General features: G+C 60.5%; 1 protein-coding gene across 13 annotated transcripts in view; it reads left to right on the top strand.

Moving 5' to 3' along the window:
• RAP1GAP (RAP1 GTPase activating protein) overlaps positions 1 to 16,464 on the top strand; it is a 59,241-nt gene extending 42,777 nt beyond the window's left edge. For 2 of the 13 annotated variants that reach the window (XM_037498568.2, XM_054691060.1), the window contains 18 exons: positions 233 to 336; positions 595 to 673; positions 1,036 to 1,089; positions 2,042 to 2,125; positions 2,343 to 2,443; positions 2,577 to 2,706; positions 3,757 to 3,912; positions 4,342 to 4,413; positions 4,988 to 5,074; positions 5,271 to 5,408; positions 7,716 to 7,847; positions 9,680 to 9,757; positions 10,624 to 10,733; positions 11,756 to 11,869; positions 13,235 to 13,358; positions 14,289 to 14,391; positions 14,738 to 14,841; positions 15,009 to 15,047. In XM_037498568.2, the coding sequence (XP_037354465.1) occupies positions 233 to 336; positions 595 to 673; positions 1,036 to 1,089; positions 2,042 to 2,125; positions 2,343 to 2,443; positions 2,577 to 2,706; positions 3,757 to 3,912; positions 4,342 to 4,413; positions 4,988 to 5,074; positions 5,271 to 5,408; positions 7,716 to 7,847; positions 9,680 to 9,757; positions 10,624 to 10,733; positions 11,756 to 11,869; positions 13,235 to 13,358; positions 14,289 to 14,391; positions 14,738 to 14,841; positions 15,009 to 15,017 (1,779 nt within the window). In that variant the 3' untranslated portion in view covers positions 15,018 to 15,047. Of the gene's footprint in view, positions 1 to 232; positions 337 to 594; positions 674 to 1,035; positions 1,090 to 2,041; positions 2,126 to 2,342; positions 2,444 to 2,576; positions 2,707 to 3,756; positions 3,913 to 4,341; positions 4,414 to 4,987; positions 5,075 to 5,270; positions 5,409 to 7,715; positions 7,848 to 9,679; positions 9,758 to 10,623; positions 10,734 to 11,713; positions 11,870 to 13,234; positions 13,359 to 14,288; positions 14,392 to 14,706; positions 14,842 to 15,008; positions 15,048 to 15,344 lie in introns of those variants that run through there. The other 11 variants (XM_054691064.1, XM_054691059.1, XM_037498571.2 and 8 more) reach the window with 8 other exon arrangements.
• The last annotated feature ends 1,348 nt before the right edge of the window (positions 16,465 to 17,812 follow it).

Below are 17,812 nucleotides of genomic sequence, written 5' to 3'. Positions count from 1 at the left end.
TTTTATAAACTAGGAAACTGAGGCACAGAGAGGTGAGGTGACCTCCCTAGGCTACCTGATGGCAGGTGGCAGAGCTGGCATCTGAATGCAGGTCTGTCTGACACAGAGCCTGCCCTTAGCTGTGACAGCTGCTGCTGTCACTCACCTGGGAGTGAATGCACTTTCTGGTCTGGTTTCCAGAAGCCCCCAGCTCAGCCTCACTCACTCCCCTGGCCCCTGCCTCCCACTACAGGAGCATTTCAATTACTACTCACTGGACACCGCCCTGGGTCACCTTGTCTTCTCACTCAAGTATGACGTCATTGGAGACCAGGAGCACCTGCGGCTGCTGCTCAGGTGAGGGCTGGGGTGAAGGGACCTGGGGGAGCAGGGAGGGCTGACACCTTGTAACCCGAGAGCCCGTCTCATCTTTCCTACTCTTCTCATTGAGGCTCAGAGAGGAGCAGGAATCTGCCTAAGGCCACACAGCAAGTTAATACTTGAGCTGACCTGGCTCCTGGCATCACCTCTGGTCCCCCCGGAGCCTGCCCCTCTGGTCTTTGTGCCAAGGGGTCCCATCTGTCTTGCCCCTTACTATGGGCTTTTTCCTCCCAGGACCAAGTGTCGGACATACCATGATGTCATCCCCATCTCCTGCCTCACCGAGTTCCCCAACGTGGTCCAGATGGCAAAGGTGAGGCCTCTGCACCTTCACTGAGCCCCTTTGGGCATCCCAGGTGGGCACACAGTGGGCTGCAGTGGTGCCTCAGCACACCGTCTTCAGCTGCAGGCCCAGCGCTATGTGCGCGGCCCTGTCTTGCAGCTCCCGCTTCCTCGTGTTCCCGTGATGTGCACGCGCCTCCATGAGTTCTGGGCTCCTGTTCCCCAAAACTTCACATACAGGGGGCCCCACTTCTTTGCACCCAATTCTGAGTCCCAGTGAGCCCCAGTCCTGCTTCAGCCTTGGCTGTTTCCTCTAGACCAGGCCAGGGAGGCCCGGAGACCACCCCTCTGCCCCACCCAGCCCCGCCTCAGGCCCTCTCTTGTCTCCTGCAGCTGGTGTGTGAAGATGTAAACGTGGATCGATTCTACCCTGTGCTCTACCCCAAGGTACGGCCGGATGGGGGCCCTGACACTGAGGGTGGGCACTAACTGGGACAGCGTTTTTGTTGGGCACCTTTGTGCAAGGTATTTTTCCTAAGTTATCTCATTTCATCCTCACATAAGCCTGCAAAGTCCACATTTGCAGGCAAACCAGAGGCCCAGAATGGCTTTGTGCCTTACCCAAGGATGCAGTGGCTAAGGAGGGCCTGCCTTTAAACTGCAAGGCCGCTGTCCGCTTTGGAGGCCAGCCTTATTCACCTCCAGACACTCAACGCCAGTTGGGACCCCCTGAGCCAGGGGATGCGACAGGCCTTGCCTCTGGCCTCAGAGAGAACCCGGGAGAGAGACTAGCACAGGCTCCTCCGTGAATGCTCCCCACACACAGTGGCTGTCCTTCCAGCTCTGGGGCTGCATGCTGGGTTCAAGGCCCTGTGACCATTTGGAGGAAAAGGCTAGGGGCTTCTGTCTTCAACAAGGGGGCTTCCTGGAAGACGTGCACCTTCCTTGTGATTCTGACTGAATTTTAGAGCAGGGTGATCCCCTGAGGGATGTCCAGGAAAGGTGGCCCCACCTCTAAGTTACAGAAGAGGAAACTGAGGCCCAAGCTGAGGAGGTACTTGCTCAAGGCCCCACAGCCAGGTGATGGGACTGGCCTGTGGTAGAAGGATGAGGAACGAGGTGGGTGTTGCCGAGCTGGCCCTCCAGGGCTCATGGGCAAAGCTGAGGGCAGTGAGCTCTGGAAGCCAGTGGGGTTGGCAGGTCACTTCTGCTCTCTGAACCTTGGTTTCTTCATCTGTCAAGTGGAGACAGCAGGAGTGTCTCCCTCACAGGAAGAAGGTTTGGAGGCTTCAGTGAGATGATGTATGGGAGTGCCTGGCACCATGCTTGGCATGTAGGGAGAGCAGTAAATGGCAGTGTGAAAATATAATCTGTTTAAATGCATCGTCTCTTCCCCCAGGCTTCTCGTCTCATCGTCACCTTTGACGAGCACGTTATCAGCAATAACTTCAAGTTCGGAGTCATTTATCAGAAGCTTGGGCAGGTGTGCTCACCTCCTCCTCCCTGCTCCCCCACCCGCCTGGCCTTGTCCCTGGGACCTGAGACCTTTGTCAGGGAGAACACCTGCCCGGGGACTCAGGTTCCCAGGAGCTTAGGGGCGCCAGAGGTCCTCCTCCAGCCTCCTCCTGGTGTGAGTGGTGTGCGGGCTGGGGGCTGCTGCGAGCTCTAGCTCCATGGCTTCTGCTCTCTGTGGTCCACAGACCTCTGAGGAAGAGCTCTTCAGCACTAACGAGGAAAGCCCTGCCTTCGTGGAGTTCCTCGAGTTTCTTGGCCAGAAGGTCAAGTTGCAGGACTTTAAAGGGTGAGCATTAGGGTGGGATGAACAGAGTGTGATCTGGCCCGTGCCCTTGGGCAGGGAGGGAGCCCCCGTCCTGGCCCCATGGAGGCCTGACTGGGGCTGGAGACTGAGCCATGGCCTGGGGGGCCTGGAGCAGGTTCCGTGGAGGCCTGGACGTGACGCACGGGCAGACGGGGACCGAGTCTGTGTACTGCAACTTCCGCAACAAGGAGATCATGTTTCACGTGTCCACCAAGCTGCCCTACACAGAAGGGGACGCCCAGCAGGTAGCCTGGGCACCCTCCCATCTGCCTCCTACCTGTCCACCTATCCCTCTGTCTTCCTGTCCATTCAGTACCCACCACCCCAGACTCAGCGGTCCTGGGACCTAGAGATGGAAATGATCCATTCTCCCCACTTGTGGGTTCTAGCCAGGGCCAGGGAGATCAACTGCGACAGCGTCGTGAAGGCTCCACTTTCCACCTCGGTAGGATGGGCTTGCTGGGGGCATCCCCCTCGTAGGTGAGCGCACAAGAGGGCAAGGCACGCAGGGTGGCTAGAACAGTGTCTGGCACATAGCAGGAGCTCAGTCGATCTGAGTGGGTATGTTCACAGGGACCAAAGGGCACTGCAGGCTCACCTGGGTGCACTTGGACTTGGCAGAGGTGGGAGTCAGGAAAACTTTCAAGATACAGTGACTTTTAGGCTGTGAAGGAACAGAGAGAAGGAGGGGGGATGTTCCAGGTGAGAGAACAGCTTCCACCTTCTGCCAAGGTCTGAAGCTGAGGACGTGTTCCGAGAGCTGAACTCAGGAATGTGTCCCCTCGTCCTAAGCTTCCTGTAGGACTCTCTCTCGTTCCTCATCCCCACCCCAGGGGGATGCAGTAGTAGTGTGAACAAAGTAGATTTATTTCTTATTATTTATGTCTCTTAATTTTCTTCTAATAAGCTCCTCTGGTCTTTTTAGCAGCATGAATATATCCTGAGTGGAGCTTATTTGCCTCAGAGGGGCCGCGTTTGGGGTGTTTAGATAGGAGCAGGGCTGAGAGGTAGGGCCTGGGGACCAGGAGCCCTGGGGTCGAGTCCCTAAACTTGCTTGTAAGGCAGGCAAATCACCTCTCTCCTGGCCTCAGTTTCCTCACTTGTCACAGGATTCCAAAAGAGCTAGAATAATTTTAAGATTAGTTTCTTGCCACATTTTCCTGGGAGGGAGTAAATCCTTAGATGTGCCTGGGGCCTATCCCAAGCCCTCCCGCCCCCCTGCTGGCAGCCCCTCACCCCTCACGGCACAGTGGGTCCCTCTCTGCCGGGCTCTGAAGGCTGTGGCCTGTGCTCAGTTGCAGCGGAAGCGGCACATCGGGAACGACATCGTGGCGGTGGTCTTCCAGGATGAGAACACACCCTTCGTGCCCGACATGATCGCGTCCAACTTCCTGCACGCCTATGTGGTGGTGCAAGCCGAAGGTGGGGGGCCCGACGGCCCCCTCTACAAGGTGGGTGACCGTACAACCTCCCAGGGCATCCGTCCTGCTGTCACGGGAGGCCTCTCAGCCTGTTTCTCCACTGTCAACAGGGGGGCTGTGGAGGGCTCTGATGATGGAGGAGTCACATCTGCCTTTTTGCTCCCCACCGTACCCCGCTGAAAGAAGCTGGTTACCCTCCCCCACCTCCAACCCAGTCCTTCCTCTTCCCTCCCTTCATGCTCCTCTGTGACACCCAGAGCCCTGCCATCCCTTCCCTGCTCAAGTTCAGGACAAAGGATGGAGGAGCTAAAATTCTGGACTTCACTCACCCAGTCAGGCACCGATCTCCCCAAGGGGCCGGGCCCTTTCCCAGCCTGGGCAGGGGGGGAGGGGGGGAGGTGGGTCAGTGCTTTCTGGCAGGTGTGGGGACCCCGCAGGGACAGCCGCCCCTCCTTCCAGGTCTCCGTCACCGCCAGAGATGATGTTCCCTTCTTCGGGCCCCCGCTCCCGGACCCTGCTGTGTTCAGGAAGGTGAGGCGCAGCACAGACTCGCTGGGTGGGGGCACACGTTCTTCCACGCAAGGCCCTGAAGCCCCCCTGTGTGCCAGGACTGCTGGGTCCCCTTACGGTCCAACTGAGGTCTGTGGTTTTCCTGCCCATCTTGTAAAAATCGTGACTTTTATTTACAAATATCACAGTTTTGCATTTTTCGTAGCAGACTCTGGGATCTTCCTCATTTCTATTATTCTTTTGATCGTCTTCTGTCTTACACACTGTTCGGGGGGGCGGGCACAAGGCTCCTCTGCGCAGAAGCCACGTGGAGCTGGCCTCAGTTCCCCCCCAGCACACTCTCTCTCTCTCTCTCTCTCTCTCTCTGGCCTGGGAGGAGCTGCGGCCCCGCACATGTGGGATTCGCCCTCCCAGGGCCGGTGGCCAGGAGGGACGCGGGGGCCCTCCTGGGTGGGGAGGCCCGGGAGGGCCCCTCTGGGAGTGGGAACCTGCCCAGCCCGGAGGGCCTGGAGCGCTAGAATCTGACCGATTGGGGCTCGTCCCCGCCTCTGCTCGCGTGACCCCCCTTTCTCCTCTCCGCTCTGGGGGCTCCCAGGGGCCTGAGTTCCAGGAATTTTTGCTGACAAAGCTGATCAACGCAGAGTACGCCTGCTACAAGGCAGAGAAGTTCGCCAAGCTGGAGGTGAGGAGGGGCTCGGGGCTGAGCCCCCCTGGCGGCCCCTGGGCCTCGCTGGTGGGGGCGGAGCCTCGGGGGGCCTTGGGGGCGGGGGGGCGGGATGTGTCGGGCTGGGGGGGCGGCCCCTGGCGGCCCGCGGGCCCGGCCCCCCGCCCCCGGGAAGCGGGACGGGCCCGGGCCTGACGCGCCGCCCGGCCCACAGGAGCGGACCCGGGCCGCGCTGCTGGAGACGCTGCACGAGGAGCTGCACGTGCACAGCCAGTCCATGATGGGCCTGGGCGGCGACGAGGACAAGATGGAGAACGGCGGCGGCGGCGGCGGCTTCTTCGAGTCTTTCAAGGTGAAGCGCCGGGAGCCCGCGGGGGGCGTGGCTGGCGGGGGCCGGGGCGTGGCTGGAGGGGCCGGGGGCGTGGCTGGAGGGGCCGGGGGCGTGGCTGGCGGGGACCGGGGCGTGGCTGGCGGGGACCGGGGCGTGGCTGGCGGGGGCCGGGGCGTGGCTGGCGGGGCCGGGGCGTGGCTGGCGGGGACCGGGGGTGCGTTGAGAATGGCCTGGGGGCGTGGCTAGGGCCGGGGGCGTGGCTAGTGGCCTAGGGGTGTGGCTAGCGCCCGGGGCGTGACCAGCGATTCGGGGGCGTGGCTAGGGGCGTGGCTAGGGGGGTTCCCATTGGAGGGGGCTGAGGGTGGGGTTAAAGGTGGGCCAGGGGCGGGGCTAGCGGCGGTCCCTGTTGGAGGTGGGGTGGGGCCATGGCTGGGGACTGGAATTAATTAAATTAGGGCCAGAGAGCGGCAAGTACTGGTACAACCTGGGTGACAGGCGCCCCGGGTGGCCCAGGCTTCAGGGTGGCTTAGACTTGGTTGCAGGTGTGGTCTGTACAGGAGTGCCAGGTGGGTGCTGGCTTGGGGAGAGAACCTAGCTTGGGAGCAGAATCTGCCTGTGGGTTCTGCTGAAGACTGGAGCCCTTGGGAGCAACAGGGGTGCTGGCACTGAGGGTGGTGGCTGCCAGGCCAGCAGATGGAGAAGAGAGGAGGCGGCGACTGTCCTGAGGGCAGGAAGAAAATTGGGGCCTGAGAGGAGTGTGTGAACCCAGATGCCACAGGGGAGGGACCTGTGCTGTGTGGCCTTGGCCCCACAAGACCGCCCTGGCCGGTGCTGGTTCAGCTTCGTGCTGAGTGCATCGGCTCTTGGGATCCAACCTCTGCCACTCTCTGGCCTGAACATTCTTTGAGATTTAGTTTCTTTATCTGCTGGATGGAGTCTTGGCAATTTGCATCATACAGCTGCTGAGAATTATGTGTAAGACAGTTAGGTTAGTGCAATACACGCTAAAGGAACAAAATGCAAAATCTGCCTCAGCAGCTATTGCCCAAAGGGAGAGGCAGCCTCTTCCTCCCTGGGCCTGGATTTCCTCAGGCAATAGTTCCCCAGGTGGTGTCTTCTTGGTCACCACCTCCCCTCCCCACATGGAGGACTGCTTATCCTCCAGATGCCCAGCCAGGCTGGTGGCCCTCCCCTTACCCTCAGTCCAGAGCAAGCTGCAAAGCCAGAGACATGGGTGGGCACAGGGAGGTTAGCCAGCTGCCCAGGCCTGCCCTGGACTGACGGGAACAGGCCCATTTTTGAAAAAGAGGCTGAGAGAGCCTCTTGTCACTGGAGAGAGCAAATGAATGGCAGGGTAGATGTAGGTCAGGATTGTCTTCTTTGAGGGAGACTCCAGGATCCCACACCTGGTGGGTGCTAGACGGCGGACCTGGAGGAGGCCTAAGAATCTGCAGAGGCAGGAGAGCCCACAGGTGACTGCCAGGGGTGGGGGGTGGGATTTGGCATGTGGGACCCAGGCTGACCTCTGCTCAGCTTCATCAGGTGTAAAATGGGCACCCCCCCCTCATGGGGGGAGCAGGCAGGTGAAGTGAGAGAGCGGATGTGAAATACCTGGGCCCTAGGAAGCATTCTGTGTATATTGGCAGAACAAAAGCAAGGAGCAGGGAGGGCAAAGGAGGAAAGAAAGCTCTAAGAGATTTTGAATGAAGGAAACAGCTTCCTGGAGGGCCCTATGTGCCCTTTTGGACATGACCCAGTATCTTCTGCAGCCCTACAACAACCAAAGAGTTTCTTTTTTTTTTTTTAAACTTTTTTTTTTTTTAAAGATTTATTTATTTATTTATACAAGCACTGGGTACAGTCAGAAGCGTGGGAGGGTGAGAGAATTCACCAGAGCCAGAGCGGGGAGCAGAGCAGGCAGAAGGACCGAAGTACACTGCTGAGGGGAGCAGCGGGCAGCAGGAGAGGTCTGCGCACCATATGGGACCCTCGCCTGGCGGGCGGGGATGGAGCGGGCGATGCAGAGGCTGCAGGCAGCTTCGCAACCCAGCGCTCAACCACTGCGCCACTGGGGAGGCCCATCCAAAGAGGTTCTTGAGGCTCAGAGAGGTGAAGTGACTTACCCAAGGTCACCCAGCAAGGTGGTGGCAGAGCCAAGGCCCAAACGACCCTTTGGCACCATGTGGACCTGCCTCTCAGGTGGCCTCACAGAAAGGGACTGTGTGTGGCATTGGTGGGAAGGGCACAGGGTCTGGCTGCGGGGTTTCCCTTGGGGAGTGGAGCTTTATGAAACCTGTGCCTCCTCCACCCCAACCCTCATGCTCGTAGCGGGTCATCAGGAGCCGCAGCCAGTCCATGGATGCCATGGGACTAAGCAACAAGAAACCCAACACCGTGTCCACCAGCCACAGCGGGAGCTTCACGCCCAACAACCCTGACCTGGCCAAAGCGGCTGGAATAGTGAGTTCCCTTCCCCCTTCTCCCCTCTCCTTCCCTTGGGGCCCTCAGCTCCCCTCTCTCCAAGGCCTGGTCCCATCTCCCTCCATTGCTCTGCTGTCCCAGTGCCCATCCTGGGCTCTCAATTCAGTCTAGCCACTGCTCTCCTTGGGGCCGTGTGCCCAGGCCACAGCACTGGGGTGCTGAGAGCCTGCAGCCCCCACCCCCAGGTCCTTGGCACGCCCCTCCTCCCAGCCCCTTATTCAGGTGTGACTTTGTGCGGGGTGGCTCCGGGGCAGCTTCTAGATCCCTTTTCTTATTGAGCACCTACTGTCTATTGTGTGCCTAGAATCAGGCTGCTATGTGGGCACCTCCTGTCAAGCCTTGGGTTTCTGGGAGCACCTACTGTGTGTCAGGCTGTGGGCACGCACTGTGTGTCAGGACCTGGGTTTCTGTGTGACCACCTGTTGTGTGTTTGGCTCTGAGATGCTGGTCGGTACCTACTGTGTGTCAGGATTTGGGCTGCTGTGTGAGCACCAACTGTGTGTAGGACCTGGATTGCTGTATGGACATGTACACTGTGGGCCTGGCCCTGAGTTCTGTGAGCACCTACCGTGTGTCAGGTCCTGGGCTGCTGTGTGAACATCAATTCTGTAAGTGCCTGTGGTGTACCCAGCTCTGGGTTGCTGTGTGAGAACCTACTGTGTGTCAGGAAATGGACTTCTGAATGGGCACCTAATGTGTGCTAAACTCTGGTAATCAGTGAACACTTACCATGTGTCAGGAAGTGACCTGCTGTGAGCACCTACTACTATGTGCCTGGCCGTCGGCTGCTGCGTGAGCACCTACTGCGTGCCAGGCCTCTGTGATTGTGGCTATCTATTGTATGTCAGGACCTGGGCTTCTGTGTGAACATCTCCTGAGTGAGCACCTACTGTGTGATGACTTACTGTCTGCCAGGCTCTGTGGGGTTCTGCTGCTAATCCTCAGGGGTACTAGGCCTTCCATCGTTGGCCTAGCTGCTTCCTACCGCCTAGTGGCCACCCCTGGCACTGCACCCACAGCTCTGCTTTCCCCTCCCATCCATGGTCCATCCAGCCGCCCATCCACCCTTCCTTCCTTCCATCCTTATTGACTGTTTGCTGCATGCCAAGCCCTGTGCTTGATGCTGTGTCACGTGGCAGGAGGGACCTCGCCCCGCACCCCTAACCCAGGGTCTGGCCTGCCTGGAACACGGCAGAACCTCTGCTGGCCAGCAGTCACCGAACCCCACTGTCACGGGAGAAGCAGGCCTACCCCCGGCCCCCCCACCGAGATTTACCTGCCAGCCCCCTCTCCCTCCCCCCACCCCAGCCCCACTGGAGTGGCCCAGCCTCCTGTGGGTGGCTCTAGAGGGGCCCCGGGGACAGGGCCAGGCCAGCGGCTCCCACCATGGCAGTAACCAGATCCATTTCTGTTTTTGTTTTTGCTCAATTCTCCCTTTTCCTCTTGTTGCTTCCTTTTCCTGCCACTCCGTCTCTCTTCTTGTTTCTCCCGCCCTCGGCCCTGCCCCTCCTCTCTCTGCGTCTTGTGCTTTTGTACCCTCCTTCTCGCCTCTCCTGTCCATGACTCCCCTCCTCTTTCCCACGATTCTCTCCCCTGTTTTCTTTTTCACCTCCCTCCCTGTCTCGCCCCCTGGGCCCATCTGTGCGTCTGCCTTTCCTCTGCGCCCCGCGTCTCTGTCTCCCCACAACGCCTCTCTGCTCCCCGTCCCTGGCCCACTCTCGGGGCCTCTCCGGCCCGTCTTTCCTTTCCCTGTGTCTCCCTCCCTCGCCATCTCTCTCTCTGCTCCGTCCTCGTCCTCTGCTGCTTGCCAGTCATTGCTTATTCCCGGGAAAAGCGCGAGTAGATTCGGACGCCGGGGCAGTGCCATAGGCATAGGAACCGTGGAAGAGGTTGTCGTCCGCGGGGCCACCAGCTCTGGAGGCTGCCTGCACGCGCTGCTCTCTGCTCGCTCTCAGGACGGAGGCCATATTGGGGACGTTGCCCTCTCCCCGGGACAGGTCCAGGGCATGCAGGGGGAGTGCTGGCAGCTCTGAGGGCACTCAGTGCCTGCTTTGGGGCCTGGCACCTGTGCCAGAGCCAGGGTCCTCCACGGGGGGCTTCTGGTCCTGCCCTGGCCCTGGGGACCTTGGCCCTTTCCCTGCCAGGATCTGGCACCCAAAGACCCTAAACCCAGCCGCACGTCCCCCAATATCGCCGGGTCTGCATGGAGTGCCAACCCTCTCCTCTGCCCTGACGCCACCGTGACCTGGCCCGAGGGTTCCTGTTGCTCACATCTCCCTGGGGCCCACCTCCTGCCTCCCCAGAGAGGTCGGGGGCCTACCTCTGGTGCCCGGGGCACCCCCTCCTAGTGTGTGTGGATACTGGGGGGGTCTCTTTCAACTGCTGGGCCAGAACCTCCCCCGCCAGGGAGATTCCAAGGGCAGGGCTTGGGTTGCTGTGCCCACTCCCGCTGCCCTAGGCTGCACGTGCCCTGGGGGGCAGAGGCGGGTACCCATTCTGTGGACGTGACTTCCTCCCATCTAGCCCAGAGTGGCTCCCCAGCCCCCTGAGGCCCTGCCCTGCTCTGTGACCTCAGGCGGGGCCCTTGCTCTCTCTGGGCCTATTTCCCTGCTGGGAACCGGGTGGGCTGTCTCTGGGGATGGGCATTTTCTCTCCTCTTGCTCAGTGCCTCTGCTTCAGGGTCTGGGGCAGGATGGCATGTGGGGGCACTGGGATCCCGGGGCAGGTGGGCACTGAGTTGGGGCCTCTTCCACAGTCACTGATTGTCCCTGGGAAGAGCCCCACGAGGAAGAAGTCGGGGCCATTTGGCTCACGCCGCAGCAGTGCCATTGGCATTGAGAACATACAGGAGGTGCAGGAGAAAAGGTGGGTAAGTGGGGTGGGTGGCACAGGGTCCTGTGTCTCCCCTTAGCTCCTCTCTGACTCTCGTTTGGTGGCAAAGCAAAGCAGGCAGGAGCAAGTGTCCACACTCTGCCCCCCACTGGTGACAGCTGTATGGTTCAGTCCCTGCCATGTGCTGGCACCAGGGCCAGCTCAACCCTAATCTGAAAGGCTTTCATCTGCTCAGCCGTTTTGCTGCCTCCCTGGGGTCAGACCCAGAAGATCTAGAAGCTGTAGGTCAGGGGTCAGGGGCTTGCCCAGGTCACACACACACACAGCCAGTGGGCAGCAGAGGCAGGATCTGAGGCCTGGTCTGTCCAGGGCCTGTGCTGCTCTTCGCACTCCCCTAATGTGTGAGGCAGTGTGTGGAATAAGCACTGTCTCCTGCAGGCTGGCATGGGGTTCTGGGGGTGCATCTTTCTGGGGAGGATGTGAGCAGCACACCATGTAGCCATAGGGCCGCCCCAGGAGAGCAGAGTGTAGTTTCTGGGTGTGAATCCTGTCTCCACATGCTGGGGCTGTGTGACCTTGGGAAAGACACTATACCTCTCTGAGCTTCATTGTCCCGATCTGAAAAGTGGCGCTGAGAGTATAATGATTTGGAGCAGGGTGTTGGGCACACTGGAAAGGCCTCAGGAGCAGCACTGGTGCCATCTTCATGGCCACAACATCCCAGAGTCCAAGAATGCTGGGTTTGGGCTTTGCCTTTGCCAGGTCTTAGCTATGCGTCTGGGCAGGTTCCTACTCATCTCTGGCTCATTTTCTTCTCCATAACAGGAGGCAGTTATACCCCCTCCCATGGAGAGGAGGGCCAGGGGTGTCTTGTGGAGACACCCCTCTTGGGCTGTCCAGCAGGGAGCCAAGGGCCTGCTCGGGGCCAGCGTCTGAGGATGGCTGTGGATGTGGGGCGGGAGGAGGTCTTGACTTCCTCTCACCACCTGGGCCTCATTCTACCCTGATGCCAGGCCCAGTGCTGAATCCCCTCGCTGCCCCCGTGTGCCCCGCAGGGAGAGCCCCCCAGCTGGCCAGAAGACCCCAGACAGCGGGCACGTCTCCCAGGAGCCCAAGTCAGAGAACTCATCCACGCAGAGCTCTCCAGAGATGCCCACGACCAAGAACAGGTGGGGGTGCGGGCACCTGCGCTGAGCGCCAGCTGTGCTGGACTTCTCCACCCCAGTGGGCCCAGGGCTACATGGGGGGTGGGGGGGAGGGTGTGTGTGTGTGTCGGCCCCATGCTGTGCTCTGGACAACAGCCAAGACCTAACTGGGCACACATGGCCCCTGCTTCATGGAGCTGATGGTCCCAGCCATATTATAACCTTTTAAGCAGGGGACACCATGAAGGGTGACTGGGGATGGCTGGGGTTTAGACAGATGCTCAGGGAAGACATCAACGGAAGGGGGGAGTTTAAATTGGGAGCCGAGCAAGGAAGTCAGTCCTGCTGGGACTGGCATGGCAGAGGGAAGAGGATTCCGGGTCAGAAGCATAGCAAATGCAAAGGCCCTGAGGCCTACTTGAGGGGTAGAATGCATTGGAGCCGAGTGAGTGGGTGGCTGGGCCGAGGCAGACCCTGCTGGTGGTAGCGGAAATGAGGTAGAGGTGAACAGGGACTCCACTGTGGCTCTGGGGGCCATGTGAATACTTAGAATCTTATCCTATATGTGACAAGGAGCCTCTGGAAGGTTTTTGCTAAGGGAGTGATGATTTAAAGAGCTGACCATGACTGCAGCAAGAGGCCAGCAGGGAGGCTGTCCCTCCATCCAGGCTTGCTGGCCGTGCCCCTTCTGTGCAGGTTCTGGGGGCAGCAAGAGGATTCAGTGAGGGCTGCAGAGTCAGGCAAGCTCAGAGACAAGGCAGGTGGGACCCAGAGCAGGGAGGTCATTCCTACCTGGGGAGGAGGAATCAGGGAGGGCCTCCTGGAATAGGGGGCCTTGGCTGATTTTGAAAGAGTTTTGCTCTGTGGGATTTGAGAGAAGGAGACTCTAGGCAGGAGACAACAGAGGTCCAGAGCTTGAAACAAACTGTAAGGGGGTAGAGAGGGTAAACTGGAATCCGAAGGGCCCTTGTGTATGGCTGAGTGACCTTGGGCTGTGTGCCCACCCTCTCTGAGCCTCAGGATGTCCTCATCTGGAAGATGCCTCTCATAATAGCAATGAGATAACCCAGGTACAAACACTTAGGGCAGAGCCTGGCTGAGCAAGCACGTACTGTATGATGTTGCTGTTAGCAGTTACTATTGTGGAACACCCAGCCGAGGGAACAGACTTCACATGGAGGCCATGAGAGGGTTTTGAGCAGGGGAGGCACGTGGTCAGATCCATGACTTGGGGAAGACAGTGGCCGGGAGAGGCTCAGAGGCCCAGGAAGCTGTAATGGCCACAAGGGTGCTTGGCTGGGGGTAGGCTGGGCTGCAGGCCACGGGCCAGGAGCGTGGCCCAGGAGGCGCCCAGGGGGGTGCTGGCTGACAGGACACTGTCTGTGGCAGAGCGGAGACAGCGGCCCAGCGAGCAGAGGTGCTGAAGGACTTTTCCCGTTCCTCGTCCAGCGCCAGCAGCTTCGCCAGCGTGGTGGAGGAGACGGAGGGTGTGGACGGGGATGATACAGGCCTGGTGAGAGGCCTGGGCGTTAGGGGTGCAGCACAGGGACCCAGAGGGAGGTTCTTTTGGTCCCTGGAGATGCTGTGGGTGGAAGCATGAGCCCAAGCTTGGCTGCGATGTGCCCTAACCCTAGAGGAGTGATGCAGACAAGCCCTCCCCTACTCTGGCGCCTTCCGTGGCTCCTCAGTGCCCCCACAGAAAGCCACAGTGGGCTCTAGACCACTGAAGATCTGTTCCCTCCCTCATCTCACCTTGTCAGTCATTCTGCACCCTTTCACTGTCCTCCAAACCTACGGGGCTTACTCCACCTCTGGGCTTTTGCACCTGCCATGTCTGCCCCCTCCTTCCCCCTTTTTGATTGACTCCTACTCCTCTTTCTTGACTCAGCCTCGTGTCACCTCTTCCTGAAAGCCTTCCCTGATTTTCTAGTCCTGTGGTTGGTTCGGAACCCCCGTTACCTCTCCCTGACGGGGGCTTTGCCCCTGGCACCCTTTGTCCTCGTTACTCAACAGACCTTTAGTGGGCACCTAGTTCCCGCCAGGTTTGTTCCAGGGGCCACAGGTGCCGCAGGCAGCAATGCAGGCCCAGGCCTGCCTGGTGGGCTTACAGTCTGGGATCATACTGGTCTCTGCCTGGTCTGTCCCACCAGCTAGCTCTCTGCTGGCAGGAAGTGTGCCTGATTTAGCCCGCAGAATGCAGAGCATCAGCAAATGTTTGTTGAATGAATAAATGGAGTGCGTGGTGCCTGGTTCCAGGCCTGCTCTCCCTCTCCTGTGCTCTCCCTGGGGCAATGTCCCTGGAACAGACACTGCTGGGCCCCATTTTGGGCAGAGGGGGCAAGAGTTGGGGACTGTGGGTGCTGTTGGGTGGAAGGGCTGGGGGGATTCCAGGCCATGTGTGTAGGGGGCTCACTTCCCTCTTTGTCTCCTCTTCCGCACCCAGGAGAGCGTCTCGTCCTCGGGGACACCCCATAAGCGGGATTCCTTCATCTACAGCACGTGGCTGGAGGACAGCGTCAGCACAACGAGTGGAGGCAGCTCACCAGGTACCAGGCAGGGGGCAACTTTCCCCAGCGGGGGGCTACTCTCCTGCAGGAGGGCCCCGTGGTGGGGAGACAGTTCTCCAGCCCCCGGGGGTGGGGGCATGATGTGCCTGATGTGGGGGACAGTGGATGGGCCATTACCCAGCTTGAGGTGGGTGGGTGGCCTTGTGGCTTCTGGAGGGGGTCTTGGAGGATGGTGGGGCATAGAGAGGGGAGTTACAAGTGGGGCTCCCTGAGGGAGGGACTTGGGGGATTGGGGAATACCAGTGCCGACTGCCCACCCATGCCCCCGTCTCCCTGGTGCCTCCCCGCGGCCAGTGAGGTGGCTCCCTCCTGCCCCCCTCTCCAGGCCCCTCGAGGTCACCCCACCCAGACGCCGCCAAGTCGGGGGACCCTGCGTGTCCCGAGATCAAGATCCAGCTGGAAGCATCTGAACAGCACACGCCCCAGCCGGTAGGTGCTGCTGCCTGGGCTTGGGGGCTTCCAGGGGCCGGGGTGGGGGCTGAGGGGTTGGCTCATCCAGCTGGGGTGTGGCCGTGACGTCTGCTTGCCCGTCTCTTGCCGCCCTGCCGACGGCGCTGTCACCTGCCTCACCGCCGCGCTGTTCTCTGTCCGCGCAGGGCTGTTAGCCTGGCCCCTCTGAAGGCGAAGCGGAGCAGGTTAGACCCAGCCTTGGCTCTGTCTCGGGGGGCGGGCATGGGTGGGCAGGGGGTGGGCCAATGCTTCCCTGCTCCTCTGCCACCAGTTGCTAGATGTCTCGGGCGAGCCCCCGGCCCCTCACCGGGCTTCCCTTCCCTGCTGTGCGCCTCCCCTCTGCCTGTGAGCTGATGGGAGCCTGGGGGGGCTGGGGAATTGGTGGCAGGGAGGACAGAAAGACCCAGAGCCTGGACTCCGAGGTCGCTCCTCCTCCTCTGCCTTCCCGCTTCGAGGTATCGCCATCTCCCCTTCCCCTGCAGACGGGGCCTCAGAAGCACAAGGCGAAGCTGCTGTGTCAACTCCAGGCAGATGGACCCCTGCTTCCAGGCCAGCACCAGCCCCTGGGCTGCCCCTCTCCCACCCTCCCCTCGGCCCGCCCGACTGGGCTGTCTCTGCAGGGCAGAGCCGCCCACACCCACCCGGGAGCCCAGGAGCCAGGAAGCTGCTGGCATCATCCCCAGCCCCGGGCTGGGGGCCAGGCTGGGGCAGGGAGTGGTCAGTTGGCTTGCCCCTACCCTGGGCCCTCCATCACCCCTGGGTGCACCTCTGGACTCAGGGGGTATTGAGCTATTCAGTGCGCGCGGACCTGCTGTGGAGGCGCGGGGTGCGAGCGCAGCGGAGTGAGCTCTGGGCGGGGGGCAGAGTTGCGTCCTGCTGTGCGGTTCCGGGCACCCTCTGTCCAGTGCCTCTGCTGCAGGAGGACAGATTATTTGAGGTCCTGAAGACTGTGATTCCTGGCACCTGCACCCGAGCGGGGCGCTGTTCTCCCAGGGCCTCCATCACACTACCCTGCTTCTTGGGGTCTCTGGGGCTCCAGGTGGACTGAGGGGTGGGGGCTGACTGCCCATTGCCTCACCTGGACCCTCATGTTCTACCACAGATCTGCCAACACCCCCTCCACTGCCTCCACACAAGACAGGTGACCCCCTTGCGGGGAACCACCTGGCATCTCAGCCAGCACCCAGCTTGGCCTCCCTTGCTCCTGGGCGCTCCAGGCCCGGGGGTCTCAGCCGGCCTAGAGTGACCACTCACCTCCGTGCCCCCCACCCCAGGGAGGGGGCGGCTAGGCCCAGCGGCTGAGTCCACATCTGTGTGTCTGTCCACACTTTTTAGGCACCGCACCGAAGGCCAGCCTTCCAGCCCCAACACCCAATTTGGAAGCCCCCGTGGCCGTGTGTATGTCAGTAACAGTTGTACAAAATAAATTCTATTTATCGCTATTGTACCCCGAGTTGGACCTGGCTTTGTGTGACCCCAGACAGATTTCAGTGGTGCCAAGGTGGAGGGGAAGCCTAGCCCCTCCCCCCTTCAGAACTGCTGTCTGGGCACCGCCAGGGCCAGACCAGGGTTCCACGACCAGCCAGCTGTGCCTTCCCGGGGGGCCCTGCTTTGCGGTGGGGCGGTCCCAGATTCACGTCTGGCGCCATCTCTTACCAGCCAGGCGTCACTGAAAACAAACTAGCTTCTCTGAGCCACAGTTTCCACTTCTGAGAAACGGGGCAGTAGCGCCGCTCACGAGGATGTGCCGACCTGGCCCAGCACCCTGCTGGGCTCAGTGGGTGCTCGGTGCTCAGTGGGTGCTCAGCGGCTCATCCGCCCTTCTCAGCTCAGTGAAGAATTTCCCCCATGTGGCCACCAGGGGGCGCCGAGGGACCACTTACCCGTGGGAAGAAGAGGTGACCGTCCAGCTGACAGGAGAGCTCACCGGTGCTGGGCAGCTGCAAATAAAGCGTGATGAGTGAAGGGGGTGCCCAGCAGCAGGGGCCCGGCCTGGGTGAGGGAGGCTGGAGAAGACTCCGGAGCATGCTGCCTGAGCACCTGGGAGCCTTCCGAAAGGGTCCCTGGGGAGGGAGCTGCAGGTGCTAAGTGAGTGGGGCGGGGGGTGGGGGCACTAGAACTGGGAATGCCAACAGCTGATGACTGAGGGCACAGGGAGATGGACAAAGACCAGGCAAGGGGCATGTGCCTTTGGATGCCAGAGCTAGAGGTTGGGCTTGACCTTATGCTGGGGCAGCAGGCAGCAGAGAGAGCATCAGGGCTGCGGCTGGAGCCTGGCTGGGAGCATCCACGGAGGGAGAGAGGACCCAGGAGACCTTGGCTGGGAATATAGGGTGGCTCGGAGGTCCCTGGCCAGCCTGGAAGGTGCTGGGAGGCTGAGTATCTGGACAAAGCGCCTGATGGAATATGGGGTGAGGGAGTTGTATGTGGGGGGCCTCTTAGGGGTCCAGCCTGGGTACTAGTGACTACGGAGGTCTCCTGAGGTAGGGCCACAGGAGGCAAAGCAGGTTGGGGTGGATTGGAGGCCATTGGCCTTGACAGTGGAGACAGAATTGATTCCCACTAGGATTAGTCATGCCTGGGCCTCCCCCAAGCTTCACAGCCTCCTGCTCCCCTCATCCCCCAAGGAGGCTGCTGGGTCCCGGGAGAGCCACATCTTACCTGACAGGAACTCTGTCACCCTCAGATACCTCTGGGCATCCAGGAACTCACACTCAGCCCTAAACCCTATACTCAGGCTGCCCTGGGCTCAATGGGTCGCCTATTTAGCTCCTCCCCATCACTTAGCCTCACCCCTGTCCTGTAACCCTCACAATCCCCCACTCGAGACCCTGGCTCTTCAGTCCTCTCTGCCCCGGTGTCCCGCCCTGCCTCTCCACACCAAAGGGCCAGCAGCCACTGTCCAAGGTCAAGACTTCCCTCTGAGTTCATTCCCTTCCCAGCTCTGACT

Source organism: Talpa occidentalis, unplaced genomic scaffold (genome assembly GCF_014898055.3).
Source record: "Talpa occidentalis isolate TD23 unplaced genomic scaffold, MPIMG_talOcc4v2.1 talOcc4.9, whole genome shotgun sequence".
Classification (NCBI taxonomy): Eukaryota; Metazoa; Chordata; class Mammalia; order Eulipotyphla; family Talpidae; genus Talpa; species Talpa occidentalis.
This window is presented reverse-complemented; position numbering and strand designations above follow the sequence as displayed.